Below are 19,191 nucleotides of genomic sequence, written 5' to 3' on the forward strand. Positions count from 1 at the left end.
CTATACCACGAGGGCTGCGCTGAAGGCTGTGTGTGTGCATTGTCATGCACCAAGATAGGTGGTTGTGTTCTAGGAAGAAAAGCGGGTTGTTGGTGCCCAGGATCCTTAGCAGTGCTGGCTTAGACAGGGCTCTGATTGTACTTTAGGCCCCCAGAGAAAATCGTTCTGTTGGTCGGCTGCTGTGGCATTTACTGAGCACTCGTTGTCGCGGAGGCCAAAGGAGAACGTGGTCCCTGAATTCAGGGTTGGCAGCCTAGGATGTGGACAGAAGAATACATAATTTCTTGTGATACTGTGTTCACTGATTAGGCTCAAGAAGGGGGACTTGGAGAAAGCTCAGTGAAAAAGATGCAGTTTTGAACTGGCCCTGTCATTATCAGGGCTCGGAGAAAGAAGGCCCCGAGGCTCTGCAGCAAGCCTAGCTTTGCCAGCAATGGAAACTGGGAGGAAGGGGATATACCAGAGCAGGAGACATGGCATGCTGCCGATCAGCTGCAAATTAAACTGCTTGGAAGATGGAGATAAGACTGGGGGAACTTGGAAGTTAGGCAGAGTTTATTTCCTCTGGATGTGGCTGGTGATAGGTGAGCTGGAGATGCTTGTAGAGGGGAGGGACAGAACAGAAATAATATTCTAGGATGATTTAGTCTGACCTATACAAAACCCCAGTGGAGTGGGAGAGAGGAGTAGAGACGGGAGACCTAGGAGTCACAGCTTCTGCTTTCCTCTCCATGTCGTGCATCTCCAGCATGGACAGGTGACCGGGCCAGGCTCCAGAAGCCATGTGTTCCAAAACAGAGCTTGTAATGATGAGGAGATAGCATCACTTCTAGCTCGTGATAGGCTAAGTAAATAAGACAGCAAGCCCATTAGAAAAAATGTAAGAGAACAAAGATTATGAGAAATATGTTTAGGTATGACGTGGGAAAGCGGCTTATCTGTGGTTCTTGGGTAGGGCTTTGTTTATTTTAATGATTCCTGTGCCGAGCAGAGGGTTCTTGGAAAGGTACCTGATTCTTCATGCTTCTCCACATCTGCCTTTTCTCTGCCCACTTCCCATCAAAAGCAGACACTGTACAGGGCCCAGCCAAGCCCTGTCCTTTCAGAGCTGCCTATTTATCAGAGTGTTAACAAAGGGGCACATTTCTAGAGCTATAATTTCATATTTGTTCCTCTCGGCACCTTATGCCCTCCCTCTTGTCCTTGAGGTAGGGAGGGACAAATTGGAGAACCCACAGTGGCACACCTGATGTCTAAGAGGTATCAGGTCACCAGGCAGGACCTAAGGGGTGAAGACTTGAGCACAGACCAGCTTCTGCTGCCCGGGTTCCTCTTGCCCCATGGTTAACACACAAGCAAAGGCCACCTCTGGGCTTTTCTAACTCAGGATCGCATAATTTTCACTTTTCATTTATAATGACTTCTACTAGAATAAGCTTGAATAATCAGGAGGTTCCCATTTTTATTCTTGCTCTGTCCCCAGACACTTGTGTAAACATCAAGTAAATTGTCTGCCATCTCTGCATTTCTGCTCACTTGTCTACAAAAACTAGGAGTTAGGGGGCTGATGAGAGCCCCTTCCACTGGTCACTGGAGAATATGCATGTGTGTCTGTCTAGGGGTGAGAGTTAGGGAACCCTTAGATAGGTGTTTTTCCTTCTTCTCCAAACACAATTCAGGAAAGGCAAGAAGAGTGAGGTTCAGTAGACCCATAGTTGCAAGTTGATCACCATATTTTTGTTTGTTTGGATGAATGATATGACCAGGAAGTTTGAAGTGTGTTTCACTGAATGTGTGTATTTGACTTACATTCTGGATATAGGTCCTTGCACCCCGTTCATATTCATATGATCTCCCCACCTTGCTTTTTCTTTTTTTTAATTTAGAATCACAGAACTGGTCGGCTACCACCCTGAAGAGCTACTTGGCCGCTCAGCCTATGAGTTCTACCATGCACTGGACTCAGAGAACATGACCAAAAGCCACCAGAACTGTAAGTTCCAGGAGTACACCCATACATCTGTGGAATCTGGCCTTGAGTGAAATGTGACTGGTGAGAAGGAAGAAAATCCAATCACTTTTGTCACAGGGCCCACTGTCTTGTGTGACAGACACGACTCATGTCCTCAGGAAAGTTAGAAAACCAAAATTGCCACCAGCCTATATGGCATGTTGATGCGAATAGGATAAGGGGACCAACACACCAACGCATATTGCCTAGAGAATGGAGGGTGGGCTGAATCTCATTCCCCCCTTACCACCTCCACTGGGCACATTTCTGCAGTTAATAGACTGCAAAAATTTATGGAACAGCCCCATAGAGTGTGATCAGCTTGGGTAATATGCTTTAGATGCAAGTACATCCATTCAGAGAAGAAGAGGGCTGAGACAGTTCAGGAAAAGAGAGGAAGGGCACGTTAGTTGAACTTGAAGGATGAGGGAACATTGGGGTAAACAGAGGTGCAGGTTGTACAGTACCAACTTACTAGATTAGTTGAGATAGGCCATGGTTTTCCAAGAGCTTGCTTGCTGAATCAGGAGAACTCAGTTGGATGAGAATGTCCAGGCAACCCAATAATGGCATGTGGAAATTGTGCCTTGCAGCTTACAAAAAAAACCTGAATTATGAAAGGATTCTAGAGCAAGGTTGTCCAAAAGAACTTTTTGCAGTGGAAATGTTCTTCCTCTGCAGAGTCCATGCAAAAACCTTTGCAGTATTTGAAATATGTGTAATGCAACTGAAGAACTGAATTTTTTAATTTTAGTTTTAATTAACTTTAAGTAGCCATACTTGGCTAATGGCTACCATATTAGACAGAGCAGTTCTACTGCATTTCAGTTGACCTTAGTCCCAGTTAAGTCTTCTCATTTGCAAATGATCCAAGACAATTTTCTTGAATCCATACAGCCTATCAGCATGCAAGGTCTGTGGGTCCATAACCCTGTACTTGGCCTGTGCTGTGCTTAGTCGCTCAGTCATGTCCAGCTCTTTGTGACGCTCTGGACTGTAGCCCGCCAGGCTCCTCTGTCCATGGGGATTCTCCAGGCAAGAATACTGGAGTGGGTTGCCATACCCTCCTCACTTGGCCTACTGGGGGAGATAGAAATGTATAGGATTGATCTCTACCCTAAAGGACCTCATTTCTGAGGGAGACGGAGGGCTACGTGTTCCCGGGAGCCAGTTGGCTGGTACCTTCAGCCTCAGTATCTAGCACAGTGTTTGGTACTATATAGGCACTAAGTGAATAATAAACTCAAGGGCAAAAACTATATTTTGGAAAGAATGCTTCAAAAATGTGCCCCCAGTGCAGATGGAGGTGCTGAGAGGATTACAGAAGGACTTAAAATGGGTTAGTCTGAGAAGATTCCCAATGGTCCTGCTGGTCTTGGAATCCAAGGATTAGAGTGGCTTGGAGTGGCAATGAAGAAAATGGAAATGCAGCTATTTCCCCATTGCTCCTAAATCCATCCATCTATCCCGAGGTTAGGACAGCTGAGGTTCAGAGCAGCTAACAGGTCAGCAGCCCATAAACTGTACAGAAGCACAGTTACTGTTCTCTCAAACAGTAAGATCTTCTCTAATTGGTTTCTTTGCTTCATCCTCATGGCTTTAGTGTTCAATCTGACAGTGCAGCAGGGCCCCTAATGATATCTCAAAGATGTTTCTCATTGTGGTCTCTGGCAAAAAAGAAAAAAAATCCAAAATCCGTATTCCACATTCAGGGACACAGGGATGGGGGAGGGAGGTGGACGTGCCATGGACGTGACCCAGCGCTAACCTGCCCCAGTTTGAAACTGTAGGATGTGGCACCAGCCTCCACTCTGGGATTCCCCTTGCTTTTCTGATCCATAGCGGTTCCAGCTCCCTAAGTTGTCCTGATACTGGTGCTGGGAGACCTGGCTCTGGCCCAGCTTACCCACTGATTCCCTAGTGCTTGGCTTTCTGGGGTTTCCCTCCTCTATATGTAAAACTGCAGAAAAGCCTAACTTTCCTTATCAGCCAAGGGTGAGTCAAAGTAGGGACACTAGCAAATGTTTCTGAGAATTCTTGCAGGACAGCACTGGACTGTATCTTCTGGGGTGGGAAAGGGGAGGAAGCTACTGTCAAAAAGAACAAAAATGATGACTTCTCAGTAGGCCTATGAAAGGGTTTTTTTCCTTCTCTTAGAAAAGCTTTGATCCTCAAAAAAGATCTGGGGTAAAATATTGTCATACTAGTTTAGTTTTCTGCCAAATCCAAGGGCAATGTGGTGCTTTTTATTGACTCTGTGTTTTTAAGCTTTAGGCACACTTAAAGATAATTCACAGACCAAATATAAATCACAGGTTCCCTTCTTTACCTGATGGAGCCAAGCAAAGCAGCTCTGAGTTTGGAGGCCTCTACCCAATCAGCCTGAACCCACAAAAGGAAATCTGCATGGGTTGCCTGGAAATTGGGTTAATGCCAGCTAAACAGAAGCAACTATTTCTGTCTCTCTTTCCCCCTCTCTTTTTTTAAAACTTTTTATTTTATATTGGAGTATAGCCGATTAATAATGTTGTGATAATTTCAGGTAGACAGCAAAGAGACTCAACCATACATATACATGTATCCGTTCTCCCCCGAAACTCCCCTCCCATCCAGGCTGCCACATAACTGAGTAGAGTTCCATGTGCTATATAGTTCTTTTCCTCTTTCTCTTTCAATCTTTCCATCTATCTCAATCTGTTTCTCTGTTTGTCTGACTCTGTCTCTCTCTTTCTCATTGAGTTTATCCAGATAAAGTTGCACCACAGACCCACGCTCATACTATGGAATAGTTGGAGTCCCAGGCTTGAGGCTGGTCCAGGGTTACACACCAGCATCCCGAATTTAGGCATGTATGTGTATCTTAGCCTGTGAAGGTTTACCATTGAAATTGCTGGGGAAGTTCAAGCCTCATACTAGATTTAGATAATTGAAAGCCATCATTTGCAAATGGATTAGTAGTTTATACATTTGTTACCCTTGGAGGGTAAGGGTTTGGGGGGGGGCGCTGATTTCTCTTTGTTGTGTGAGGACAGTATGTGCTCTTAGGAAAACAAGATTAAGGCCATAAAAAGCCTATCTACCAAGTAGCAGGCCCCTCACCCAGGCTGGCATTAATGAGCAGATGATTAGAAAGCTGGTGTAATTATATGCTATTGACAGAGCAGGCCCTTGCCTGCAGTCGCTAGAAATGCAGTTAAAAACCTTTGCTCACTGCACTGTTTAATCAAAAAGAATAAGAGCCCTGAATCTTGTCTGTATTAAGAACAAGTTAATAAGTTAATAAATAAGTTCACTCCAGGCACTTGAAATTGTGCAAGAATCATGTCGCTAGAGCAAGGGAGCCTCAGTGGGGCAGATAAAGGGAGATGAGGGAAGACAGAGTTATTTCTTTGGCCAAGGGGTCCATGATGATTTAGGACAGCAGCAACCACCAATTCAGTCTTCCCAGTGAAGTGTCGCCCAGGGGAATGTAGTAGGAGGGCACCATACTGTGGGCCACAAAGGCTGTCTCATAGCCCAGACTGTTGTCCTGTGTGATGTAAAGCAGGTCACAATCCCTCTGGCCTTAGTTTCCTCATGTTAAAAATAAATAAATAATATCTGTCTTCCCTACAGCACAGGATTTTATTTAAAAGATTAGACGATGCTGATATAACCACTTTGGAAAGTAACTTGGCAGTATCTAATAAAGGAAAGGTGTACTTAACCATATGACCTGCCCACTGCACCCCTAGCTACACCCACACTGTATGTCCATACAAAGATTTGTACATAAATGTTCATAGCACCTTTATTCATCATAACCAAAAACTGAAAACAACTCAAACATCCATTGAAAGGTGAACGGATAAACTAATAATGGTATCTCTGTGCAGTGGAACATTGATTACTCAGCAATTAAAAAGGGGGCAAGCCAGAAATATCTACAACATGAGGGTTCTGGGAAACATGTTAGGTAAAAAGAAGGCAGATGCAAAACAGCGCATGCTCTTGTATGATTCCACTTCCATGCAAATGGAGAGAAGATGATTTCAATATATCGTTAACAGAGAACAGATCAGTGGTTGCCTGGGACTGGGGGGTAGAGCAATGGGGATTGACTGTTAAGAGGTATAAGAAATTTGGGAGGTTGGATAAGGGAAAGTTCTTTGATTGTAGTGACTGTTAACAAGGGTCAGTACATTCATCAAAACATGTATGCTTAAAATGGATGCATTTTCTATTGGTGGTCATGGCGCAAGCAGTAAAAAATCTGCCTGCGAATGCAGAAGACATAAGAGACTCAGGTTCAATCCCTGGGTCATGAAGATCCCCTGGAGGAGGGCATGGCAACCCACTCCAGTATTCTTGTCTAGAGAACCCCACGGACAGAGGAGTCTGGCAGGCTATGGTCCATAGGGTCACAAAGAATCAAACACAACTGAAGCAACTTAGCACACAAAGTTGATTTTTTTAAAAAGTACAAACCAAACCAGAAAAAAAACTTAGATTAGGAGTCTTCAGTTTGGGCTACAGTCCTGTACTAGTTCCACTGAGGGGGCCTTTTAGCAAATAATTCAGTATTTCTAAGCCTCAGTTTCTTCAGATGAAAACCAGGAATATTAATAATCAGTTTATGGTGTTACTGTACAGTAAGTTAGGTGGTGCTGACGCTAATCCTGTGGATGCTTTAGGGGCCAAGCACTGTTCTAATTCCTTTGCAGAAATGAATTTATCTTATGAGATGGTTTTGAACCCTGCAAAGCACTATACACATGTAAGTTATAGTGCTTCCTATATCTTGGAAGTGCTTATTAGATTTCTGAACAGGGTGACATGTGCCAAGAAAAACATAAATGTAAAAGGATTACAAGCAGCATTAGTATGAACCAAGCTGTATTCCTCAGTCGCACAGGAGTGGTGAATGGGGAATGGTTCAGGTGCCTACAAGGAAAGCTGGAGAGATGCTCTGTGTTTACAGAATGTCCGCATGTTCTCACATAAGGCTCCTCAAGACATTATCTGTAGATGTGTCCTGTAGATGCGGCAGGGCCTGAGCACTGTACATGTTAGTAACTGTGGGGCAGAGGTGCTTGTTCCTTCACAGCATTTGTCAGTGACATTCAGCCAGCATTTTTTTTTTTTTTTTTCAGCCAGCATTTTTATACCTGCTACCATGTGGGCAGATTTGGTCCTCAGTACAAACAGCTGTGGGATACTGGGTACTAATAATAACTATTATCATTACTGTTAATTATTATCAGTACCCCATTTTACAGATGAATAAACCAAAACCAAGATTTCCTAATCCTGCTGGCATGCCTCTTCTTAGTTCTCTGTGATTTGGGGGTTTCTGAGCTGGGATTCAGAAGAATGAATTCCCAAGGAATGAAAGTAAGTGGGCAGTTCAGAAAACTATCAGAAATCCTAACATTAGTAAACTTTCATTTGAAGGGACTTGCTGATTCCTTTTTTAATGGGAACAGTTAGAGCATTCTAGACTGGGGAAGAGAACCATCTTGGGACGCAGGGTCCTTTCTCCAGTGTTTTATAGAGAAAAGCAAATGTTAAATGAACATTTAGAACATTCTGGGAGAGGAAAGAAGTCATATGCAGGTAGCCTAGCTGGGCAGCTGGGAGGCCAAGTGCGGAGGACTCTCAGGCTTTGAAGAGGCATTGTGTGGAGGTGGCTGGGCGCCCAGTACTGCCTCAGCCCCCAATGGGAGCCTGGGAGGCTTCCTTCTGCCTTTGCTCTGGGTCCCAAACCTTCTGTGGCCCTAACGGTGGCAGGTCTGACCAATGACTTGAAACAATCTATCTGTTTTGTTTTGTTTTTTTTAAACTGCCTTTATTCACAAGCAGATAGTTGATGGTGGGTCTGCTACCAGGGGCTGCCGAGAACAGGCACTCTGCACGCTGCCTGCAGGTTCCCCCCACCTGCAGTGTGGGGCAGAGGAGGCACTCCTGCACCCTGGGTGCATGCATGGATCTGGCTGGTGCCCTGTGGAGCGGCTTCCTCTTGACCTTGAGGGGAAAAAAGGGCAGGTACTATTCTTGGTTTCTGCTCCCAGCTAAGCCGGTGTGAGCTGACCTGTCAAGGGCTTGGCCATGGCCACTCCCTCACAGCCAGCCTAGGGACGTCAGCTATCCTCTCTGGACCACCTTCCCCATGGTCAACGTGAAGTGTTGGGCAACACGCTCTCAGCGCCCTTCCAGCTCATCCTCCTGCATCTTTCCCCGTGCACTGCCCTCACCTCCCTGACCTCAGGCCCCGTTTCTCCTCCCCTAGTGTGCACCAAGGGTCAGGTGGTGAGCGGCCAGTACCGGATGCTTGCCAAGCATGGGGGCTACGTGTGGCTGGAGACACAGGGGACGGTGATCTACAACCCTCGCAACCTGCAGCCCCAGTGTATCATGTGTGTGAACTACGTCCTGAGGTGAGCGTGTGAGGGCTGGGGGACACAAGGCTGGGGGACGGGGTGTTCCTGAGACTGACGATGCAACCCAGGGACACCAGGCCCCTCAGGACCCGGGCACCACATCTTAGAGTTCTTGACAGTGGGCACCCTGGGAACAATGGGACTTTGGGATTTCCCTTTGACAGCGCTTTTTCTGCCCCTTGCCTCTCGTCTGTCATCTGTCATGCCTCCACCCTATGTAGGGGAGGCAACTAGAACATAGATATCACCTAACCTGTTTTCTGAATGAGGATCAAGGGAAGAGAACTGCTCATACTTTTGGGGAGAAGATGTAACACCCTAGCTATGTAGAACTTGGGAAGACAGCTGGAGAAAGGCAGCACTGGGGTAAAACAAAAGCAGAAGCCTTCAAGTCTGTGCATACCACGCAGCCCAGCCCACGTACAATATTAAAACAGCATCCAAGACAGATGCATATTGTGAGGCGCTCTTGGCATCACTAGGCTCCAGGACTCCAAACTACCACTGCGCAGTTCTTTACTAAATGCTAACACACTGTCCATCCCCATGGTTTTGTCTGAGAGGCTTAGCTGTCAGGGCTTCGGTGTGTCTGGGAGGGCAAAAGGGTTTTGATGGAAAATGTAGAGGGTCTGAAGCTCCCTCTCATCTCAACAGTGAAATTGAGAAGAATGACGTGGTGTTCTCCATGGACCAGACGGAGTCGCCGTTTAAGCCGCACCTCCTGACCATGAACAGCATCTTTGATAACAGCGGCAAGGTGGCTGTGTCTGAGAAGAGCAACTTCCTGTTTACCAAGCTGAAGGAGGAGCCCGAGGAGCTGGCCCAGCTGGCACCCACTGCGGGAGACACCATCATTTCTCTGGATTTCGGTGGGTGCATCTTAGCTAGGCTGGGGCCATCAGACCCTCTTGGGGATGAGGGGAGACCTCCCTGGCACAGATTTCCCTTAAGCAGAGCTGCCGTGTGCCTTCTCTGAGTCTTGCTAATCATCCATTAGTGTGGCCAGACCCTGTGCTGTGCATACACACTCACCATGGCTCAGGACTGCCCTATGTCTGACCTCTCAAGGCACTGATCCGGGTGGGGTCTGGTCGATTCTCCATCATGGGCAGTGGGAGTCTGAGACGAGAGGTCTCAGGGGTCTGCTCTGAGGCCCTGGGCATATTTTCGCAGAGTCGGCAGGTCTCCACCTTGAGAGACAGATTGCATGTTTAGGCAGAAGGCTGCTAGGTTGAAATAATGTTGGGAGAAATCATCCCAGAAACATAGATGGAGAAACAGATTCAGGCCCAGCAGTAAGTCCTTACATGCACGTCTTTAAACGTTTACCTGTCCCATGGGGATGCGAGTCCTGGTGGCCCCAGCAGGGTTTCCAGCTCTTGACCCTTGCTGTGTACCTGCAAAGCCCCTTCCTCCCCATGTGGCAACTGACCACCATCACCCCCAGCCTTACTGTGGCCACTCAAGGAATAGCTACAGCTCCCTGTGCTTGCTCTGAACTGGCTTGGCCCTGCTAGATGTGTTCTTGAGAAGCCACAGGGGAATCGTGACTGCAGAGAGTCACAGAGGGCAAACCTGGGCCAAGGAGTCATGCAGCGTCCCAGTTTTGTGGCAATAATGAGGTAACTTGCCCAGTTCTCATAACCTTCTCCTCTGCATTCTAGATGGCCCTCCAGGGAAGAGAGGCAACTGATACATTTAATCTCTGAAAGTTAGCGGCTCCAAGAGGATGTTCCCATTAAACAGAGTCTTTACACTGAAGCGGAGCCTGGGTTGAAGGCCTCTTTAACCCACCTAGCCTCAGTGAACCAGGGCCTAGCCCCAGGCATGCTGCAGACCCTTTTAGGAACTCTTGTGCATCCTTCGGGCTTCCTCTGTCCTGGGGCTGAGCCCAGTGTTTGTGGGTGCTAACCAAGCCAGGCCCTGTCTCCACAGGGACCCCGAACTTTGAGGAGTCCTCAGCCTATGGCAAGGCCATCCTGCCCCCAGGCCAGCAGTGGACTGGAGAGTTGAAGAGCCACAGCAGCCACAGCGAGGCCGGGAGCCTGCCCGCCTTCACTGTGCCCCAGGCGGCCGCCCTGGGGAACAGCACCCCCAGTGGCAGCAGCAGCAGCAGCTGCTCCACGGTGAGCCCCCCGCCTTGGGTTGAGGTCGTGGAGAAGGGGAGCTCCTCTGGCTGCTGCCGGATGGCTGAGTGGACAAACCAGGCCCCAGTACTGCCCTCCTCTTCCTCAGGTTTCCTGCAGACCCCGCGGGTGGCTGTGAGTCTTACCTGCCAACATATTAGAGGCTTGCTGTTGGCACTCACTCCACCCCCACCTACAGAAAAAGGTCCTTGAAGACAGGAGCTCAGTCACTCATAGCTGTGAGCCCTGAGCGCGGTCCCCGTGCAGGACAGTAACCATCCTGCTGGGCGCAAAGGGCCTGGCCAGCCATGCCCCTGTCTGGCTTGTTCTTCAAAACAGCCTCATTTTATGGTGAGGAGACTGAGCTCAGAGAGGTTCACATAGCTCATGTGGAGTGGCCTGTCTACAAACCCTTGTTCCATGGAATGGAGTTGACTCTGTCCAGAGGTGTATTTCTCCTTCCACCTTGGACTCCTGGGGAAAGCAGTGCCATAGCCTTGACTTGGTCACCTTCCTTCCTGGCCCCTAGCCCAGTAGCCCTGGAGACTATTACACATCTCTAGATGACAATTTGAAGATTGAAGCAATCGAGAAGCTCTTTGCCATGGACACGGAGACGAAGGACCAGTGTGGCACCCAGGTACGTAGTCATGGAGAAGATCAGGATGGTGCGCCAGGCCTGCCAGCTGCTGGTGGTAAAGGCTTACGTCCATTCTTGCAGCCTTGGCCCTTTGTTGCAAAGACTGGTGGGAAAGCTTGGCCAATGCCCTAGTCCCTTAACTGGGTGACAGTGCAGGGAAATGGAGCCTCTGGTCATCTGCTTCTCCCACGTCAAATCCAGCTCTTTTTAACTCTCCATATATTTATGTCCTACTAACTTGGATATTTATTAGTGCTCAGAAAGTCAAAATCACAACTGAACCTTTCTTTAAGGAGCCCTGCATTTAAAAAGCATACCCAGATGTATAAGACTTTTCTAAGCACAGGGAACAATTCCCTTTACAAACATTTTCATTTTAGGATTCTTTGAAATAACTTACATTAAATGAATTTTAAAATGACATCTGACTGACAAATTTTTATTTACACTTAACGTTTCAGGAACATATTACATAAGGCTAAACAGTCTTGTAAAACCTGTGTAAACAGGGTAGGGTGTGGGTGGATGGGTAGGTGTATCACAAAACCTAAAGGAAATTTATTAATCCCTATTTGTCTTACTCTGGGTTATTCATCCAAATTTCTGCCTTGCCTCCTCAGTTTGTGTCTTCATTCTGCAATCTTTCCCTACTTCAACACTGCACTTTCTTCTCTGAACTCCTCTAAGATTTATCCCTTGAAAAGAGAACGTGTACAGCTGGATGCTGCTTCTCTTCAACTGTTTCATGTAGTTGTAACCTTTAACAAGCTACCTGCCCCCAGTGAGGGCTGAAATGTTTGTTTTGCTGCATCTGCTTATGAGAATTCCCTATGGTGCCCATACTGGGAACCTGAGGGGCCATCTCTGAGTCCTTGTTGATCTGAATGAAGGTCCCACAGAGAGCACTGGGCCACGGTTACCCTACGAGTTGTCCACAGATACAGGGAGAGGAGGACAGAGCTGCCCTTGGCCCCCAGGAGCCATCGTGCTCATCAGAGTAGGCAGTGGGGGGTGTGGAAGAATGACTGCATGGAAGGAGACACAGGAAGGCTGGTAGCACTTGTCAGAAGACCTTCCACACTTTGTGGACACATCTGTGTTTTCCTCTCGTGGGCCCTCCAGAGCTTAGCGCTGTCAGGCTGTGCAGGAGGAATGCCCCGGGCAGGGGTGGCAGAACGAGGGGCTGAGATGAGACAGTGTCCCTGAGGCAGCGCCCACAGCTCAACTGCTTTGCCCCTGTTCTGTCTTCTAGACTGACTTTAACGAGCTGGACTTGGAGACCCTGGCGCCTTACATCCCCATGGACGGAGAGGACTTCCAGCTCAGCCCCATCTGTCCTGAGGAGAGCCTCCTGCCGGAGACCCCCCAGTCGACCCCCCAGCACTGCTTCAGCACCATGTCAAACATCTTCCAGCCGCTGGCTCCGATGGCCTCTCACAGCACCTTCCTCCTGGACAAGTATCAGCAGCAGCTGGAAAGCAAGAAGACGGAACCTGAGCAGCGGCGTGTGTCCTTCGCCTTCTTTGACGGTGGGAGCAAGGTGTCCCTGCTGCAGTGCTGTGGCCAGACCTGCACCCCTCTCTCCTCCATGGGAGGCATATCCAACACACAGTGGCCCCCTGACCCACCATTACAGTTGGGGCCCATGAAGTGGCCTGGTGAAGATCAGCACGCAGAGGCCTTGGGGGCAGCACCCTTGGGGCCTCCCATTGCCACACCCCATCTCGCCATGTTCAAGAAGAGGTCAGTGACAGAGACCCTGGGCTGCTTCAGCTAAGGCTGTGCTGTACGGGGGAGGAGGTACAGACAGGTGCCCACTAGAGGCAGGTATGGGGCTCCAAAAGGCCCCTTGCCCCATCACCAGTTTCCATTCGACAGCGATCTGATATACCGCTTAGCCCTTCTCTAAACTCTGAGAGATTGGGCTTTAGGGGACTGGCCCTAAGATATGTGAGGCCTCGAGTGGGACACGTTTTATCAGAGCTGGAAGAGACCAAGAGAGGCCTGCAGACAGGGAAAGGGAAAGAAGTGGCTTCCTGAACTACCCCTTAGAGTGCCTTTTTCGTTATCTGAGCCGCAGACCACCCACACACACAACATGGAGGGCCATTTCCTCAGTTCAAGGGTGGAAGTCTAGTTGAAAAAAGTGAAACGATGCCCCTGACTTCGGCTGCCAGAGTCCAGCATCGCCCTCCCCGTCCTGCCTCCTCCCAGCATCTGCCAGTACCCACCACCCCTACAAGGCCCCTCCAACCCCTGGGAGCTCCCCTGGCTGTGACATGGGTGGAATAGACTTCAAGTTCCCAGGGCCCATTGGTTAGGCTTCCCTGAGGCCCTTGCCTTTTACAGGGCATCCTCCCTTGTCCCTGGTGGGGAGCAGAGCAGGGCAGATGGGGCAGATGGGGCAGAAGCGGCCCTCGCAAAGACGGCTGTCACCGAGCTGGGCAGCCACAAGCCAGGCCAGGACCAAAGGCCACCGGGGGCCAGTCAGGAGATGGGCACGTGTGGAGGGAGGTGCAGACAACTGGACCACCAGTGTCCACCAGGCAGACGACACTGAGGAAGGGGAGAGCCCCAGCCCAGGCCCTCTTGCCCTCCTCCCGGACTCTGCCTTGGGGCTCCAGAGCCACCGCTGGCAGGATCCTCCTCCTGGGAGGACCCTGGGCACATGGCGCCCCAGACTCTCTCACGCCCACTCTCTCCGGCTTGGCAGGTCTGCCAAGGGCTTCGGGCCTCAGGGTCCAGATGTGATGAGCCCGGCCATGATTGCCCTCTCCAACAAGCTGAAGCTGAAGCGACAGCTGGAGCATGAGGAGCAAGCCTTCCAGGACATGAGTGGGGTAAGCCATCTCCTGGGGGCATTGCCGCAGGTTCCCTCCACAGCCCTGGGGAAGGCTCGGTGGGAGCCGGAGCTGAATGGAGAGAACCCAGGCTGACAGGGAGGGTCTCTCACAGCGAGCAGGGCCCACCTCACCCCAGCGCAGTTTGGGACTGGGTTCTCTGGCCTCTCCTTCTACGTCTGCGCTTCCACATGCAGGGGGATCCGCCAGGCGGCAGCACCTCACATTTGATGTGGAAAAGGATGAAGAGTCTCAGGGGTGGTGGGACCTGCTCTTTGATGCCGGACAAGCTGCCAAATGCAAACGTCCCTAATGGTGAGTGCAGTCCTGGGCCGTGGCGGGGTGGGGTTGGGAGGGGGCATTTGCCACTGGAGCTAGGGTTTTAGCTCCGGGCCCACCCTAGTTCCTGTCTCTCACCACCTGAGGGTGACATTGTCAGAAATCTCTGGGCTTCTCCCGTGGAGGAAGAGGGATGCCGGGGGTGTCACAGTCTGTCCCCTCACTCTGACATTGACCTTTTCAGATGAGTTCATCCAGAATCCCGTGAGGGGCAGGAGCCAGCCCCTGAGACACTTACCACCACCACAGCCTCCGTCTGCCCCTAGCCCGGGGGAGCCCACCAAGAGTGGGTTCCCCCCGCAGTGTTACGCCCCCCAGTACCAGGACTACAGCCTACCAGCGGCTCACAAGATGTCAGGTGGGTGCACTCAGGACCAGGACTGCTGTGCCAGGGCCTGGGGGCTGTGGGAGTGTGGGAGCCAGGGGTGGAGAAGGTGGCAGGTCTCAGCACAAGGATGAACTTGCTCATGCAAGGCAGCTGCCTTGAGGGGGTGAGCCCTCCTCTCCCCGGGGGACCACAGCAGACTGGAAGGCCACCTGTGCACAGAGCTGTAGGAGCCCTCCAGTGACTAGGTGACATTCAGGGCCATACCACTGTCGGAGCCCCAGAGCCTGTGCCTTTTGCTCAGTTCTTCACGTTACTGTAATGCCTGATGCAGTGACCTGCTGGGGCATCATGCTGAGATGAGGACGCACTGCTGGGAGGACGGCCAGGCTTGCCCTTGGAGGGGTCCCTCTGCTGGACCTTGCTTTCTGGGAGGACTGGCCACCTGATGCCTCCCTCTTACCCCCTTATTCTTTCAGCATCCTATGAAATATATTGTCACGAAGAGGTTGCTATGTAAACAGGAACATAATTCATACTTTGGGTGACACATACCAAACTCCTGCCCTAAAAGAGGGTCATTTCTTCAGCACTATGGTTTGGGACAGACCGCTGTTCAGTGTTTCAGAGTCCAGGCTTTAGAGTCACAAGATAGTCCTGGGCTTACATTCCAGCTTTGCTCCTTACCTACCTTAGGTTGGAGTAGCAGCCCACACATTTAATTTAGAGGCTTGCGTGCAAAGTGGGGGCTTCCTTGGTGGCTCTGCGGGTAAAGAATCCACCTGCTAATGCAGGAGACTTGGGTTCGATCCCTGGGTCAGGAAGATCCCCTGAAGAAGGGAATGTCAAACTACTCCAGTATTCTTGCCTGGGAAATCCCATGGACAGAGGAGCCTGGTGGGCTACAATCCATGGGTTTGCAAAGACTGACCATGCCCACACCTGTGCAAAGTGTATATGTTTGTGTATATGTTTGCATGAAATGGTAGTCAGCATTATTATCCCTGCTGTGAACCCATGAGTTTCCTTGAATAGAAACTCATTCTTTTCAGGGGAAAATAATTTTTTAAATTTAGGTCAGTTCTGAGAGTGAGTAAAAGAAGAGGGGATTAGAAAAGGATGATGAGCAAGTACCCCTTTATACTGTGGGGCTGCAGACAGCCATGAGACACAGCCAGTCCACAGGAGAGCAAGGATGAGTGGGGGAGGCAGGCATGGACCCTAGGAGGTGGCTAAGATACGGGCTGAAGGGAGAGAGGGCCCGGGGCTGAGATGCTTCACGTAAGTCAGGAAGGGAAGCAGGGACTCACATCACTGGGGCTGGTGAAGGGCTTCTGGGTCTGCCTCCAGGCACCCAGGCCCTCTCTTCCCGGAAGGTGGGAGGTGGGGGTTGAGCTGGGAATGTCCCTTTATCTTCCTTCTCAGCAGGAGAGGAGCAGCCAAGGGTGGGGATCCTGAAACTGGAAGTCAGGCCTTTGAAGGACCCGTGGGGGTGTGTGTGCGCACGCAAGCATGTATGTATGTACGTGTCCATGTGCTTGTGGCATTTGTGTATGATGTGAGTGCGTGTAAATGTGTGTGCAGGTGTGTACAGGCACCAACTGGTTCAGAACTCCATCTCTCTGCTCGGCCTTCCCTCCAGCTGCCAGGGCACAGGGGGCAGGGCTCAGTCAGCAGCTCCGCGCCTTGCCCAGGCACTGGCTCACGCCTCCACCTCCCAGGCCAGGAAGCCTTCGTGGGGACTCCTTCCACCCACCCTCCCCGTCCTCTCTGCACTGCGCACTCTGTCCCCACCTTGGGTCTCAGCCCCTCACCTGATGAGAGAGGTGAACATGCTGTCTGCTGGGTCCCTGCTCCGAGCACAGGGTAGGTCACTAGGGAAAGACAACCCTGAAGAGTGAAATAAGGGCTGCCCCACTGTGCCCCGGAGTCATGGAAACTGGAAGTGCCTCTTGCTCTGCGAACCCACTGCATCCCTGCTAGCCTTTTAAGGAACAGACGCTCCCCCCACGGTTGACTCAGGGTTTTTAAATGACAGCACTAACTCTCTATTCAGGCATGGCAAGCCGGCTGCTCGGACCCTCGTTTGAGCCCTACCTGCTGCCGGAACTGACCAGATATGACTGTGAGGTGAACGTTCCTGTTCCGGGAACCTCCACGCTCCTCCAAGGAGGGGATCTCCTCCGAGCCCTGGACCAGGCCACCTGAGCCGGGGCTGCCCACCGACAGGCACCCTTCCCACGCCGTCCCACCAGCTTCACGTTCTCCGTCTGTTTTTTGCAACTAGGTATTTCTAACACCACCACACTTTTTACAAGATATACTTACCTGGCAAACTTGTCCAGGTCACTGAGTAGTGGCCTTTTTCTGAAGATGCTCACTTTATTATCCATATTTTTAAAATATAATTGTTTTACCTGCTATGTTTTGCTCTGTCAATGGAAATGTTCTTAAATTTTATAAGATTTTTCTTTCCCCAAATTCTAATTTATAATATTCATGGGTCTGTCTCTCACAAACACAAACAATATTCATATTAACAAGTTTGGTGTGTTTGTTCTCCTTTCGGGAAAGCTTTGGCTTCATTTAACTAAAAAAGATTTTGTTGTTGTTGCCAAAGAGAAACAAAATAATCTTGCTTTCTAAGCTTGATTTTTGGCCTCTATCTCTCAGCCCTCCTTTCTTTTTTAAGACTAATCACTGTATTGTAAATTTCCATCTTTTTTTTTTTTTTAAAGCCAACTCTTTGCTCTAATTTTGATATGACTTTTGGGGGTAAAAAAAGAAATGTGAAGGGTAAACTCCATTGTGTGTGGTTATCTATGAAAGTTGCACAGTATGGCTTTTCTTAAACTGGTGTTTTTCCCCTGCATTTGGTGGATTTTTTTTTAATTATTATTATTCAAAAGCATAACTGAGTTTTTTAAGAAAGAAAATTTATATCTGGGTTAAGTGTTTATCATATATATGGGTACTTTGTAATATCAGAAACGGAAATGGAATCCTGCTCACAAAATCACTTTAAAATCTTTTTTTAAGCTGTTGATCTTTTTCCTGATGTTGCTGACACTGCAGAATTGTACAGAACTCCCACGGGCCTGTACTAACCTTGCTCAAGGTCTCTCTCTGTTGGCTTTTTGCTTTCGGGATATGCCATAGGCGTGACAAATAATCCAGAAAGTGGAATCATTAAGTGGGAGCATTGCGAGCTGTCTTCTCCTCATGTTCTATATGTATTTTGTATGTATGTATGTATGTATTATTATTACTGCCAAGAGGGTCTGATGGCACGTCAGGGGTGGGGGTGGGATGATCTAAGGGAGGGGAAGTGCTTTAACTCTTCTTAAGATTTTGTTGCCAGCCCTTCAAGTGCACTGAGCTATGTGACTCTAGTGGTCTCTCATGTGGCACATTTGGATACTTCCAGAACTACCATGAGGTGGTTTAGATGGGAATTCATGAAACGGTGCAGATTCAGAAATAGTATAGTGATCCAGTGCACGTCCAGCTCACCACCTTGGAGCCCATGGAGTTGAACCGGGGGTGGGGTGAAGGTGCAGAAAGGGGGCCCTTGGTCCTGACCAGCCTCATCCTCATGCCCCTTCCCCATGGGGCTAGGCCCTCAGATCACCCTGCAATATCAGGGTGCAGCAAGCAGACCTCCGGGGATGGCCCCTGGGCCTCCTTGAAGTCTGTCTGTTCCCAGAAGTGACATATATAGGTAGGAAGCACTGAAAACAGTCTCCTAAAAGTGCCTTGTAACTCACCAGGTAAGAGGGACAGTATCACTTGTTTTCAAAATACTAGCCACATGGAACTTTTCCATCATGGGTACAACGACGAAGTTTCTAGAAACACACAAAGCAAAACACAGCAAATCGAGAATCTGGTAAGCTGGATGAGCTTATTGCCCAAAACAAAATAATATTTAAGTTTCAAAAGAAAAATTATCTAGTCACTGTGTTGCCCAAATTGTACTTTAGCACCGCAGCCCTGCCTCACGCACAGTGGGCTGCACAACCTGAAGGGCTACTGACGTGTAAGCGCTGGTGTTTGATTTTCTGTGTTTGCCTCAGCATTAAGGGCATTTTACCCTTGCAGTTTTACTAAAACACTCTGAAAAATATTCCAAGCTTCATATTAACCTTATCTATCAACATAATGATTTCGTGAACATTATTATTTTGTCAAATTCCTACTGACAACGTTATTACTATATGGGAGCTTAACTTTATAAGGAAATGTATTTTGACACTGATATCTTATTAAAGTATTCTGATCCTACCACTGCTGGTGGCTCTTGTTTCTGGTGGATTGATCATGGGCTACACCGATATAAAGTGAACTATTGAGTAGTTTACAGAAAAGGAACATGGGCACTGATCTTTGTGAGACAACTGACAGGAAGCTGGATGAAGAAAAAAAGGCTATTATTAAACCTTTCCAACTATCTAAGACCAGGAAGCCATGCTACATCGTCCATACTTCTGC

General features: G+C 49.1%; 1 protein-coding gene across 1 annotated transcript in view; it reads left to right on the plus strand.

Annotated features, from left to right (window-relative positions):
- Positions 1-18,984, plus strand: part of EPAS1 (endothelial PAS domain protein 1) — a 91,214-nt gene extending 72,230 nt beyond the window's left edge. Inside the window, exons 7-16 of the mRNA XM_043468476.1 lie at positions 1,887-1,993; positions 8,280-8,427; positions 9,085-9,299; positions 10,366-10,556; positions 11,086-11,196; positions 12,449-12,939; positions 13,910-14,036; positions 14,234-14,351; positions 14,560-14,733; positions 16,757-18,984. Of these exons, the coding sequence (XP_043324411.1) occupies positions 1,887-1,993; positions 8,280-8,427; positions 9,085-9,299; positions 10,366-10,556; positions 11,086-11,196; positions 12,449-12,939; positions 13,910-14,036; positions 14,234-14,351; positions 14,560-14,733; positions 16,757-16,908 (1,834 nt within the window). The 3' untranslated portion in view covers positions 16,909-18,984. The remainder of the gene's footprint in view (positions 1-1,886; positions 1,994-8,279; positions 8,428-9,084; positions 9,300-10,365; positions 10,557-11,085; positions 11,197-12,448; positions 12,940-13,909; positions 14,037-14,233; positions 14,352-14,559; positions 14,734-16,756) is intronic.
- The last annotated feature ends 207 nt before the right edge of the window (positions 18,985-19,191 follow it).

This window comes from Cervus canadensis, chromosome 5 (genome assembly GCF_019320065.1).
Source record: "Cervus canadensis isolate Bull #8, Minnesota chromosome 5, ASM1932006v1, whole genome shotgun sequence".
NCBI lineage: Eukaryota > Metazoa > Chordata > Mammalia > Artiodactyla > Cervidae > Cervus > Cervus canadensis.